This window comes from Herpailurus yagouaroundi, unplaced genomic scaffold (genome assembly GCF_014898765.1).
Source record: "Herpailurus yagouaroundi ecotype Mexico unplaced genomic scaffold, PumYag 100, whole genome shotgun sequence".
NCBI lineage: Eukaryota > Metazoa > Chordata > Mammalia > Carnivora > Felidae > Herpailurus > Herpailurus yagouaroundi.
Genome location: NW_024412391.1, coordinates 17,047,570 through 17,061,042, shown reverse-complemented (window position 1 = coordinate 17,061,042; position 13,473 = coordinate 17,047,570). Strand labels below are relative to the sequence as shown.

The 13,473-nt window shown below is 39.8% G+C and overlaps 1 protein-coding gene across 1 annotated transcript in view; it reads left to right on the top strand.

The window, feature by feature from the left end:
• The window catches only part of AHCYL2 (adenosylhomocysteinase like 2), a 171,925-nt gene that overhangs the window by 137,742 nt on the left and 20,710 nt on the right, over positions 1 to 13,473 (top strand). The window contains 5 exon segments of the mRNA XM_040471999.1: positions 3,864 to 3,966; positions 5,416 to 5,510; positions 8,310 to 8,416; positions 9,941 to 10,057; positions 13,212 to 13,275. Of these exon segments, the coding sequence (XP_040327933.1) occupies positions 3,864 to 3,966; positions 5,416 to 5,510; positions 8,310 to 8,416; positions 9,941 to 10,057; positions 13,212 to 13,275 (486 nt within the window).

Genomic DNA, 13,473 nt, shown 5'->3' with positions numbered 1-13,473 from the left:
AAAGAATCCTATGTCTATCTTATATATTGAAGTTAAAAGTAAATCAGGATCAAATTGGCAGAATAAATTTTTAAAATAATTTTTAAAAATAGTTTTTAATTTGAAATAAACACAGATTTATAAAGTTGTAAGTAGAGTACAGGTCACTTTTTTTCTTAGCCATTTGAGAGTAAGTTGCCAACCTGATGCTCCTTGACCCACAAATACTTTAATGTATATTTTCTACATACAAGGACATTCTTTCATATGACCAGTACAACTATTCAAAATTAGGAAATTAACATTGATTTATATTACCATCTAATCCTCAGACCTTGTATGAATTTTACTAGTTGTCCCAGTATTATATTTTATAACCCAAAGATCCAGTCCCTATTTACACATCTCGTTAAACGTCATCCCCTTTTAGTCTCCTTTAGTCTGGAACAGTTCATCAGTCTTTCTTTGACTTTCATGACCTTGACCCTTTTGAAAATTGTAGATGAATTATTCTATAGATTGTGCTCAATTCCAGTTTTCCTGGTACTTTCTCATTATTAAATTCGGGATATGCATTTATGGTAGGAAATGATGTTCCATTTTTTTCATTGAATCTCATCAGGTGGCACATTGATTTAGATTTGATTTATCATTTGTCAAGATGATGTTCATTTTGATCCTTTGCTTGAGGTAGTGTCTGCTAGACTTTTCCACTGTAAAAGTTATTTTTCCCTCTTTGTAATTAAAAAGTATTTTGTGAAGTAGTAATATGAAACTATGTAGATATCCCATTCTTCATCAGGCTTTCAGTTTATTCATTTATTTACTTATTTTTATTTGTATGAATCATTATTTCCTATTTTATTTAATGCATTATGATCCATTACTATCACTATTTATTATGATGCTTAAATTGTTCCAAACATCCTGGTGGAGTCCCTTTAGTCTGGCTTCTGTGGCTTTTTGTCTTTTGACATATCCTTCTCATTCTTTGAGCACTTACTTGCTTCTAGTATAAGATTATCTCAGCTCATCTTGTACATTCTCTGCCCTAACCCCAGAATCAGCCATTTCTCCAAGGGGCCTGGTTCCTTTTAAAGGATCTGGACGCTATTGTATTTTTTGCCATTGGAATATCATTTTTCCTGGATCTTCTTTCATTTCGTATTTTGGAAAATAATTGCCCACTAACTCTTCATATATTTCTTTTGCCCTGTTCTCTCCTTCTCCTCATACTATTCCAGTTACATGTATGTTAGACATTTGATAATGGCCCATAGATCTTGGATGCTCTGTTCTTGGATGCTCTGATTTTTATTCCCTACTATTTTTTCTTTCTGTATTTCAATTTGGTGATTTTTATTGATCTATCTTCAAGTTCACTGATTCTATCCTCAGATATGCCTAGTCTGATGATGAGCCTGATGAAAGAATCCATAATGTCTAATACCTGTTAACATGTTTTCTGACATTTCTATTTGACATATTTTTATTGTTTCCATCTCTCTGCTGAAATTTCCTATCTGTTCATGGATGTCATCCATCTTTTCACTAGACCACTTAATATAAACATGTTAATTACAGCTAATTTAAAGTTTTATTTATTATAGCTAATTTAAACATTTAGTTCATCTTAGAGGCTTGTTCTCTTGAATATTGTATTTCTTGACAATGGGGAGGATTCCACTTTTTTGTGTATCTTGAAATTTTTTTTTTTAATTTATTTTCAAGTTAGTTAACATACAGTGTAGTCTTGGCTTCAGAAGTAGAACCCAGTGATTCATCTCTTCCATATGACACCCAGTGCTCATCCCGAAAAGTGCCCTCCTTAATGCCCATTTAATCGACCCCTGCCAGTATGTCTTGAAATTTTATCTTGAATGGTAATTTGTTAGTTTCCATTATTGTCATGAACTTGGTTGGATTTCAATTATTGTTCTGCACCATAGACCTCAAATTGCTCCAGTAGTGGGCAGCTGTTACATTGTGATTTGAGGTTAACGGAAGGTTCTTCTCAGTGTTTTGGCTTCAGTCTCAGCTTTCAGTTGCCTCTACCCATGCTTGCCACAGGGGTGGGGGAAAGGGGGTGTCATCTCCCTCTTCAGATACATGCTCCACCTGCTGCACTAGGCTGCTGCTCTTTGTTTCCTAGAGCTTGGCTCATGGTGAGGGCAGGTAGGGTTCTCGCATCTCCTGGTCCAGCCTCAGTCTTAGGTCTCTGTGAGGTGGGGCTTTTTCATTGTTCCTGCCTCTTCTTTCCATAGCAGCCAAATTTTGCCTTGTGTCTGTGATAGGTCTTGTGCAAAAGATATTTTCCTGCCTTTCCTGGAGAAGTAGCAGATCTTTAACAGTCATACCTTGTTTTATTGCACTTCACAGATAATGACATTAAAAAACTTTTTTTTTTTAACATTTATTTATTGTTGAAAGACAGAGAGGGGCGCCTGGGTGGCGCAGTCGGTTAAGCGTCCGACTTCAGCCAGGTCACGATCTCGCAGTCCGTGAGTTCGAGCCCCGCGTCAGGCTCTGGGCTGATGGCTCAGAGCCTGGAGCCTGTTTCCGATTCTGTGTCTCCCTCTCTCTCTGCCCCTCCCCCGTTCATGCTCTGTCTCTCTCTGTCCCAAAAATAAATAAACGTTGAAAAAAAAAAAAAAAAGAAAGACAGAGAGAGACAGAGTGCAAGCTGGGGAGGGGCAGAGAGAGAGGGAGACAGAATCTGAAGCAGGCTGTAGGCTCTGAGCTGTCAGCACAGAGCCCAATGCAGGGCTCAAACCCACGAACTGTGAGATCATGACCTGAGCCAAAGTTGGACACCCAACTGACTGAGGCACCCCAAAGTATTTTTTAAATTAAGATATGTACAGTGTGCTATCGCACACTCAATAGGTTGCAGTATAGTGTAAACATAACTTTTATATGCACTGGGAAACCAAAACATTCATTTGGCTTGCTTTATTGTGATAGTCTGGAACCTGCAGTTTCTCTGAGGTATGCCTGTACTTTGTGTCAGTGCAAGGTCCTGGGCCCAAGAAGGCTTACTTCTCTCCAAGGAGCAGGGAGTTTTTGCTTCTTTGTCTGGTCCCTGATTGCAGGCATAATTTCTGCTCCTCTTCCTTTAGCTTAAGACTTTTGCTTCCTATGAGAGAAGAGCGTGGCAAAGTGCCTGTTTTTGAGCACAGCTGATCAGGTCCTTGCCCCCCAGTCTTTCTTATGAGCGCTGGGTGGAAGCCCCTAGAAAAGAGCTTGCGTGTGAGTGTGAAATCTCCTTGTGCCTAGGGTTATTAGAAATTCCAAACTGACATACTTTCCCACACTCAGCCTTTACTATTCATTGAATTCTAGCTTTTTTTTTTTTTTTCTCCTCCTGGGTGGCACCCACATCTTCCTCCCATGCTCTGTCAGAGGTGAAACAGTGTGTTCCCTGTCTCCTTAAAGGGATTTGTCACTTTGGAGTTCAGTGCACTTGGTTGCTTTATAACAGCTCTTTGATGGGCTCAAGAAAAGTTAAGGTTTTATAGATTACTTGGCTGTTGTTAGGATTGGAGCTTTTCTTGCAGCTTCCTTACGGAGAAGCAGAACTGTAAAATTTGTGGTTTTTCAAAAATGTTTTGGCTCTAAAATCCTTGGTTTAATTAAGTCTTATAAGGAGGCCCAATATATTAAATAGGCAGAAGAGCATTGAGCTCAGCTGGAGCCTTCCCCCATGCCTACCCCAACCATTGCCCTCTACTCAAAACACGGAAGGATTTCTCTAGGGCACAGTTTGAAAATCACTGGCCTTAGCTATTCCTGATATATTTTCTCAATGTCAGATATATAAACTTAATTTCCCTGACCAGTGGTTTGGCCAGTCTTGCTCATCCCCTGCTTTCTCTTTAATACAGGTGCTTATGGAAACCCTGGGTGCGCTGGGGGCACAGTGCCGATGGGCAGCCTGCAACATCTATTCCACTCTCAATGAAGTGGCTGCTGCTCTAGCAGAAAGTGGTAAGATTGGTTTTGCTTGTATTCTGTGTCTTTGGCTAAAGTAAGTCTCTGAAAAGTTCCACGGGTTCAATATAAACCTTTAAGGAAGTTAAACATTAAAGTTGCTGTCTTGGGGGAAATGGATGCCTATTCTTGATGAGTTTGCTCTCCTGGGCTTCTCTTGTTAAATATGATGAAGGTAACTCTGTTGTTTTACAGTTGGCAAATATCTTCTTATGTCTAATATTCCCTTATCAGTTAATTCTTTGCCTTGACTTGCTCATATTAGAACACTAGTGAACACTACTCGTTGTCTGAAGCAATATGGATTAGAAAAGAAAGTGCTTCAGGCATAGTTTTGTGGTCCTGCTGGTTTTTTCAGCAGTTTGCCCTGATTTAATGTTTGGTGTTTCTGCTTCAGAAGCAGTAAAAAGGACTTGACCTGGCAGATTAATATTTGATCACAGTGGCTCCTGACACAGGAAGGACGAAAGAAATGGAGAAATTTGGACTTTGCCAGTTTCTTGCCTTCGCTCTGTGACAGCATAGCACAGATCAGAGTACCAAATGCCTGTGGCTTCAGAGCTCTTGAAAAATGCTGGGAAAGCTCTGTAATGCATGCATGTCTCTCCTGCTAGCACTTAAGTATTTCATTTGTTCTTTCATTTATATTCATTCATTTATACAATTTTTACTAATGTACAAAATAGGTATATAAATGTGCAGAGATATTAAATATATAGCCCAATGATTTGTACATAAGCATTCTTTTTTTTCTCTTCAACAAATACTTAATGACCTACTCTAAGAGATATAAGGACAAATGAGACTATGTCTTTGCCCTAAGAATCTTATATTGTGGTTGAGAAGAAAAGACACATATACAAGTAATGATAATACAAGGGTATATATGGTAAATGCCACAACAGATCAGAAATCTACATTCAGTGCACAAGCAAGTGGCTTGTAAAAGTTCAGATTCCATGAGCAATCCCTTGGAGCTGAGTTAATCAGGCTTTGTTAGAAGCGTGACACTTAACTGGGCTATGACAACATTTTAACAGACAGAGAAGAGTGTAAGGGTTTTCCTGATGAAGAAGATGGGATGAGTAAAGTTTAGATGCAGGAAAGATCAAAATGTGGTTGGGAAATGGTGAGACTTCCAGTTTGACTGGGTCAAGAAGTACTTACTTCTTGTCTCTTCTTTTTTCCCTTAAGTCATATTTTTAGCATCCATCATACTCTTGTCCCTCTTGTTTGTCCTCTTTTGTATATTAAAAGCAAAATGACCACCAGAGACAAAAGAGTGGATGAAGGGGCTGAAGACCATGTTAATCAGTGAAGAAAGTCAAGCCAAGGAGTAGAGCAGAATGAGAGAGTTTGGAAATGGGGAAAACCAGCATCTTGTCAAAATTTAGAGGCAGCCCTTTTTTCAGGCTTTAATAGTTTCTCTTTGTTCCCCTTTCTCAGGATTTCCTGTCTTTGCCTGGAAAGGAGAATCAGAAGATGACTTTTGGTGGTGCATTGATAGATGTGTGAATGTGGAGGGTTGGCAGCCAAACATGGTGAGTTAGATTTCTACTAGCACAATTCCTGAGGGATCTGGTGGGGACAGAGTAGGGGGCCCTGGCAGGGGAGAGGGTGTCTCAACAGGAAGGAAGCAAAATGCTTCCTTTTCTATCTGATGTACCTGTGCTTCCAGCACAACTGTGGGCTTATGTTTAGGGTACCCCGAGAATATTGAACTTAGCCTCAAAGTGCTATAATTGTTGGTGCTGATCTTAGAAGCATTTATATTCATCAGCAACATTAAAATACTGCTCAGGGTTCACACGTGGCTGTCTCAAAAGCAAGGTTAATGAGTTACCATCCCCTTCTACTGCTTACCTCCCGTCCAACAACAGTAAACCAAATGTGCACACACACACACACACACACACACACACACACACACACACACACAGCTCCTGTGGGGCTTAGCGTTTCTCTAGAGTCACATGCTGAATTTATAGTAAACCTGAAGAGATCCCAAGTTCAAATTTCTTCTCTATTCTGTACTTGAAGAAAGACGACTAGGCAAAGAGAAGCTTGGGGTTATTTCGCTTCATGTTATTTGTGTTTCATTTTTGAAAAAATCAGGTTCTTGAAGGCTTATAGCACATTAGATTTCACTGAGAAGCAAAAAGCTGCACAAAATATGAGGCACTCCTACTTCATAAGCATTTCTGTGTATGAAAGAGAGGAGAAATTAAGGACTCAACTGGAAAAAGAAGCCTTGATGCTCTACTCCAACTATTGCTTGCTAATTGCAGAGCAGGCCTCACTTGGTGCACAAGGAGAGAAGCATCCTCTTTCTGGATTCTGGATCCAGGTTACATTGCACCGTGTGCTGGTGTGAGGAAGCTGGGTTAATAGCCTGCTTAAAGGGAGGGAGGAATCAGCTGTGAGATGAGTCAGCTCATTCCCACAGAGTTAACTGGGACTGGAAGGAGTTTGATTGACAGACCGAAAGGAGATACGCCAGAGGGTTTCTATGGGGAATAAAGCATTAATTTTAGAGTGGAGAATTTAGGGAGGACACAGGATTGCAACCAGAGAGCATTTACAGACTATAGGGCCAGGACAAACTGCTGGAAAAACTGATGAAGAAACTAAACAAAGATAAAAACCATTGTCACTCCAGCAAGTAGAGCCCATTCCTCTAGGGATCCTATCGAGATCTAGTACTTTTACTTGCTTTCCAACCTCAGGAAGATTCCCTGGTGGCAAGAATTTTCTGCAATAGAATACCATGGTGAGAATTAGGGGCTACCTTCATTAAATAAATCTGAGGGATAGCAACCACCTGCCTGTATTAGATCCCTCTGTTAAAAGAAAAGTGGACCAGAATAGTGGGACTTAAGACACAGAGTTTCCAGTTGCTCAGGCTTTTATGCCTCTGGTCTTTTATGTGGGTAGGGGTCCGAAACCCTGTTCTGAGGGTTTCTACTGGGAGAAAATGGAGCATTAACTTTTAGAATGAAGCGAATGTATTTTAATGAGAGTCTTGCCTTGGATCCCTGCTCTCAAACAAACTTTAGTTAAGTCAGAGAAACAAGATGGGGAGCAAGCCTAGAAGCACAAAAAGAGCTTAGGTGCTCGACATGAGGTGGGGGAATTTGTGTACCCAGGAGTCCAGGGTGGCACTGGGGGCACTTGTGGTAGAGTTGATATTTGATGAGACTCCACAATGGGTGCATGCCAGTAGGGGGCAACGCAGTTCTGTGAGGACTTCACAGGGATAACGATTTGGAAAGTCCTGCTAAGCCTTTCTGACAGCTCGGTGAAGGGCTGAATGAAGTGCCACAGCCTAGGGCCTAAGAGCGTTCTAAGCTGGTCTTTCTTTAGCTTATTTATAATTCAAAAACTTTCCTCTGCCGATTAAAGCTCCAGTGGGCACGGCATTGTGTTTATCTTTAATCCCAACCTGAAATGGTGATGAGCTGTTCAGAGGCATGCTTGCACACCTACATGCTGCACAGTTCCCAAGTTATTTTTAATTTGGTTTATAAAGAGTGTGAGGTTTCGCTAGGCAAAACCCTTCCGTGCTGCCTGATATCTTGGGTAGGATAGTGCCTATGCTTTGGGAGAAGTGAAGGATTAACAAATACAGTTTTATAAGCCATTGTTCTGGGAGGGAGACTAATTATCTGGCTTTATTTAAACTAAGCTTTGACTGACTGTAATTGAAGTCCTGAATGTAACTGGTAGAAATATGCCGATATCAAGGTCAGGCTTTCTAAATATCTACAGTGCATTTAAGAACTAGTTGTTGGGGCGCATGGGTGGCTCAGTCGGTTAAGCATCCGACTTCGGCTCAGGTCATGATCTCGCGGTCCGTGAGTTCGAGCCCCGCATCAGGCTCTGTGCTGACAGCTCAGAACCTGGAGCCTGTTTCGGATTCTGTGTCTCCGTCTCTCTCTGACCCTCCCCCGTTCATGCTGTCTCTCCCTGTCTCAAAAATAAACAAATGTTAAAAAAAAAAAATTAAAAAAAAAAAAAAAGAACTAGTTGTCTAGATAACCACTTCAGCTCTTAGTTCATAAGAAAATCCTCCTTGCGTTGCTGTGTATTTTGATACAGTAGATGTATTGTGTGGGAAGGTCATTTGGCTGTGAGAATTACAGTGACCTTTCACCCTTTGTTGCCTTTTACTTCAGGGTAATGACTGGTCATTATACTGGTTTTAAGTTACTTTGCATAACCCTATGGGAAATTTGAAATATCTGTAAATTGGCAGAAATTGGGATAAAAGACCCAGAGCAACACCGGAAACCCTGAGCCTTCAGCAAAATAAATGATATTGTTGATGCTTATTATTGCAGATATTGGATGATGGAGGGGATCTTACTCACTGGATTTATAAGAAGTATCCTAATATGTTCAAAAAAATCAAGGGCATAGTGGAGGAGAGTGTTACTGGAGTCCACAGGTAAGATTTGACATGGGCATACCTGGTTTTATGCAGCCTAGGTATATACTCTGATAATCACATACCTGTAGAGTACATTATGTTAAAAATTGGAACCTGCTATGAGGTGATGAGATCTGAGTCTGAACACTTGTTTTTTTAATTAACAATGCAAATAACAAACCTAAAATTGGGAGTGGGGGACAGGTAAGGCAACAAGTGTGGTCCTCATGTTTTCAAGTCATTGTAATGCAATGACTGCTTATCCTTTTTAGATGAATTCGTTTTTTCCATAGATGTTGATGTAACTTGTACAACAAGCCAGGAACTTCTCTAGGAACTGTGCTAGGGATCTAGCAGTGGGCAAAATAGACAAAAACCTGGGTCCTCATAGAGCTTACATTTTGACTTAGAGAACAAGGATTTAGTGTTCTGTTTCTCAAATGAGCAGTAATTTTCTGAGTAACATTGAAACCGTTTCCATTTACTGTTATTCACTCAACAAGAACTGAAAGTATGAAATGAAAGTTTTAGGGAAGTGAATTCTGATTAAGCGACGGTCTCTGCTTCAATATATTGTGATCTTTTTTAACATACCAGACCTTCAGACTCTTAGAAAGGGATGAATTTTGAATAAACACCTGTTTCTAATTTTTAGTTGCTACAACTTAAAATGAAACTTATATATAGGTATACATATTTGTAGATATTTGTATTGAGATGATAAAATCAAGACTAGGGGCGCCTGGGTGGCGCAGTTGGTTAAGCGTCCGACTTCAGCCAGGTCACGATCTCGCGGTCCGTGAGTTCGAGCCCCGCATCAGGCTCTGGGCTGATGGCTCAGAGCCTGGAGCCTGTTTCACATTCTGTGTCTCCCTCTCTCTCTGCCCCTCCCCCGTTCATGCTCTGTCTCTCTCTGTCCCCAAAATAAATAAACGTTGAAAAAAAAAAATCGAGACTATTTGAAAGTTAAAATTGTTGCATTAGAGTAGTGGGATTAAACAGTACTTAAAGTTACTCTTTATATAACTTAAAGGGGGAAGTAAAAGTAAGCAATATATTTTTTTAATGTTTATTTCCTTATTTTGAGAGACAGCACGCGTACAAGCGTGAGCAGGGGAGGGGCAGAGAGAGGGAATCCCAAGCAGGCTCAGTGCAGAACCCAAAGCCGGGCTCCATCTCACGAACCGGAAGATCATGACCTGAGCCATGACCTGAGCCAAAATCAAGAGTCAGACGCTTAATCAAGTGAGCCACCCAGGTGCCCCAATAAGCAATGTAAAATTTTACATTTTAATACTTGAAATTTAGAGGTGGGTCAAAGATTTTCCTCACATGCCTTGTGACTAAGATCTTTATTTCTAAGCTGTGTACAGACTCTAGAAAGGTAGTCTTTATTTCTCTATGTGCACCTAATGGAATGAAACTAGTGTCTCATGCTCTGATGCCTACCCAATCAACATATTTCTGTAATTTGTTACGAGACTGGCAGTAGATTGCATTATCTCACGGTTTTGTGTTCTTCTTGATGTCCCTCATCCTCAGGCTGTACCAGCTATCTAAGGCCGGGAAGCTGTGTGTTCCAGCCATGAATGTCAATGACTCTGTCACCAAACAGAAATTTGACAACCTCTACTGTTGCCGTGAATCCATTCTAGATGGGTAATGTTTTATTATCTTTGGAATGAACTTGAGTTGTTGAATTGAGGTTCTCAGTGTTTTGGTTTTGGTTATTTCTGGAAATGATTCATGTAGCACCTCTGGATCTATCACCATATAATACTTGATATTTTATAACCCAGATCTACCATTGCTATCCCCATTACAAGCACATCTATTGTACTTAAAAAGTCAAACTGGCCTCTATTTATTGGTGCAAAGTTTGTGACCCTATCAGTCCTGCAAGACAGTAACTAAAGTCCTAAACAGCTGGATATCTTTGATGATTTGGGAAAAGGTTCCTAGTGTTCCTATTTTAGGTCACATTACCAGTTTTTAAACTCCAACTAGCATGGGGCACCTGGGTGGCTGAGGCGGTTAAGTGTCTGACTTTAGCTCAGGTCATGATCTCGTGGCTCGTGAGTTAAGTCCTGCCTGAGGCTCTGTGCTGACAGCTCAGAGCCTGGAGCCTGCTTCGGATTCTGTGTCTCCCTCTCTCTCTGCCCCTTCCCTGCTCATGGTCTGTCTTTCTCTCTCTCAAAAATAAACAAACTCAAAAAAAATGTAAACCCCAACTAGCATATAATTCTCTGGCCATCTGAAAAATTGTGTTGAGCAAAGAGTCCATCCCAGAAGCATTTCAAGTTTTTCAAATCTATAAGGACTGCAAATCTGACAAAATTTACTTAGATATATTCCAGATGCTGTACTGTGTTCTTCCAATACCTAGTTTCTGTTTCTGCACTTGTGTCCAGATACGCCTTCATCCTTGTTCAGAAGACTCAGTAATTCCCTATGTAAAACTATTAAGTTGGTTTAGAATATTGCCAAGCCAAATGGTTTCCATCATGTTTAGGTTAATGGAAAAGCTAAGAAAGGCCCTATGGGCCACATTACTAACCAGTCCGGGACCCTAGGCAGTTTGCAACACCACCGGCATTAGAACCAGAAGGACTGGCTTTGTTTGATTATTGGCTCTATCATTTAGGTCTTGGACTAGTTGTTTAACCTCTCTGTGCCTAGTCCCTCATCTGTAAAATGGTGACAGTAAGATCTACATCATAGAGTTATTATGAGGATTAAAGGAGATAAGGTATGAACCTGGTGTTCAATGTTAGTTCCCTTGCCCTTCTTTCTAGAACACTGTACATTAAGTTTTAGGATTCAGTCGATCTTAGGGGAAGCTTTTTGCTTTCAGATCTTTTTGGGGAGAGGTGGGGGAGATATTCAATGCAAATTCAATTTCTTGGTAATTATTACTTCTATAGAGTCAATAGTATTATCACATAGACTGGACATTTGAGTAAATTATCAATCCATCTATCAGTTTATAGACTGTCCCTTGTTCTGGCTACGTAGAAGTGTTAATAGCTTGTATGAATAGCTTTGCACCTGATATTCCTTTGGGAAGAGAGGCAGAAAAGCTTGAGAGTAAAGCAAAGGAAGCTCATAAATATGATCTGTTGGTTTTCTTTGCTGTGATAGCCATTCCAGGACCCTTCTTCTAAACCATGACTTTTGACTATGGTAGTAGCCCAGCCAGACTTACTCTCTTCACTAAACAAGAATTGCCTCTATACCTAATTGATGTTTTTTAAATTTAATTAACTAGATAATATTAACATACACTGTTATATTAGTTTCAGGTGTATAATATAGTGATTCAGTAATAAGTGCAGTCCTTAATCCCCATCACCTATTTCACCTATCTTCCCACCCACCTCTCCTCTGGTAGCCATCAGCTTCTTCCCTATAGTTAAGAGTCTGTTTCTTTAAAAAAACAAATAAAGTAAAGTCTGGTTTTGGCTTCTCTCTTTTCCTTTGCTCATTTGTTTTGTTTCTTAAATTCTACATATAAGTGAAATCATATGGTATTTGTCTTTTCCTGACTGACTTATTTCACTTAGCACTATACTCTTTAGCTCCATTGGTATTGTTGAAAATGGTAAGATTGCATTCTTCTTTATGGCTGAATAATATTTTATATTTATTGAGTTTTACTGTGGCTCGTGGAGTTGTACTAGTTCCTACGGAGTGGAGTTGTCAAATCGTTAAAAAGACAGAATTCCTACTCTGCCTTTAGGGCATTTATGGACTGTTGTCTACCGGAAAGGAAAACAGATAAGTGAATAGAAAGAGTCACAAATATTTGTAGGAACTATCTCAGAATAGTCTGGTTTTAGTTGAAAACTTTCTTCTGCCTAGTGAGGGATTCCTAGAGAAAGGAGACCAGCTGAATCTAAAGAGAAACCAGAAACTGCTCCTACAAGTTCTTCCAAGAGGCTCTAAAACCAATACGGACACTATTCTAGCTTCATAGAGAATCAGAGACAAAGAAGTAGAACATGTTTGAGAAAGAAGCAGCCCCAGAAAACTCTCTCATGTAGTTGGTATTGGTGTGTTCAAAGCTCTTCACCATCTAGTTGCTGATTACCGTCTGTGTTGAATTAATGAGGGACCTATTGGCCATTCTTTTTTTTTTTAAGTTTATTTATTTATTTTGAGAGAGACAGACAGAGAGAGAGAGAGAGAAAGAGAGAGAGAAAATGAATGGGCGGGGGAGGGGCAGAGAGAGAATCTGAAGCAGGCTCCATGCTTAATGTGGAACCTGATGAGGGGCTTAATCTCACAACCTGGGATCTTGACCTGAGCCGAAATCAAGAGTTGGATGCTCAACTGACTGAGCCACCCAGGTGCCCCATGGCCATTCTGATACTACTAAATGTAGCACTCGTTTATCAGTGTTATCTCTTATGTTCAATAAGCTAGAATAAGGTTTCCATTAAGCTAGAACTTTGTCTCCTAAATAAAAAATGTTATTTCTATTTTCTTCTATCTTTTATTTCCAAAAATCATATAATAAATGTATATTGCTTTTTGTTTAACAGTTACTTTGTAATCTATAGTTTCCTCCTTTCTGCACCACTCCCAAAACAAGAGGAAAAAAGAAAAAAAAAACACCTCACATATAGATGGATCAGATAGCATGGAGTAAGAGAGTACCTGTTTTATCCACCTTTCTTTTTAATCATTAGATAGTACAGAAGCCAGGCTTTCTTTCAAAATGGAACAAACAAACATGAAAACAGAGGGGCCCTATCTAATCTCAAAGGAGAAATGAGAGATTCTTCTGATTTAATGGTTTTTCTTCCCCCAGACTTAAAAGGACAACAGACATGATGTTTGGTGGAAAGCAGGTGGTTGTCTGTGGCTATGGAGAGGTAAAGCTTAACCTTTCGCTTATTGGATGTATAAAATGTTATTTTGGTGAAATATACTAGACTTTTTCATTTAATGGATGTGAGAAACATCCATTCACTCACCACTCTAGATGGGAAAAATGTAACTTTAGAGGCCCTCTGGTCAAAGTACAATCGTTCTTTTTCCCTTTGCATTTTTGCCATTTTTCTTAAGTTGAT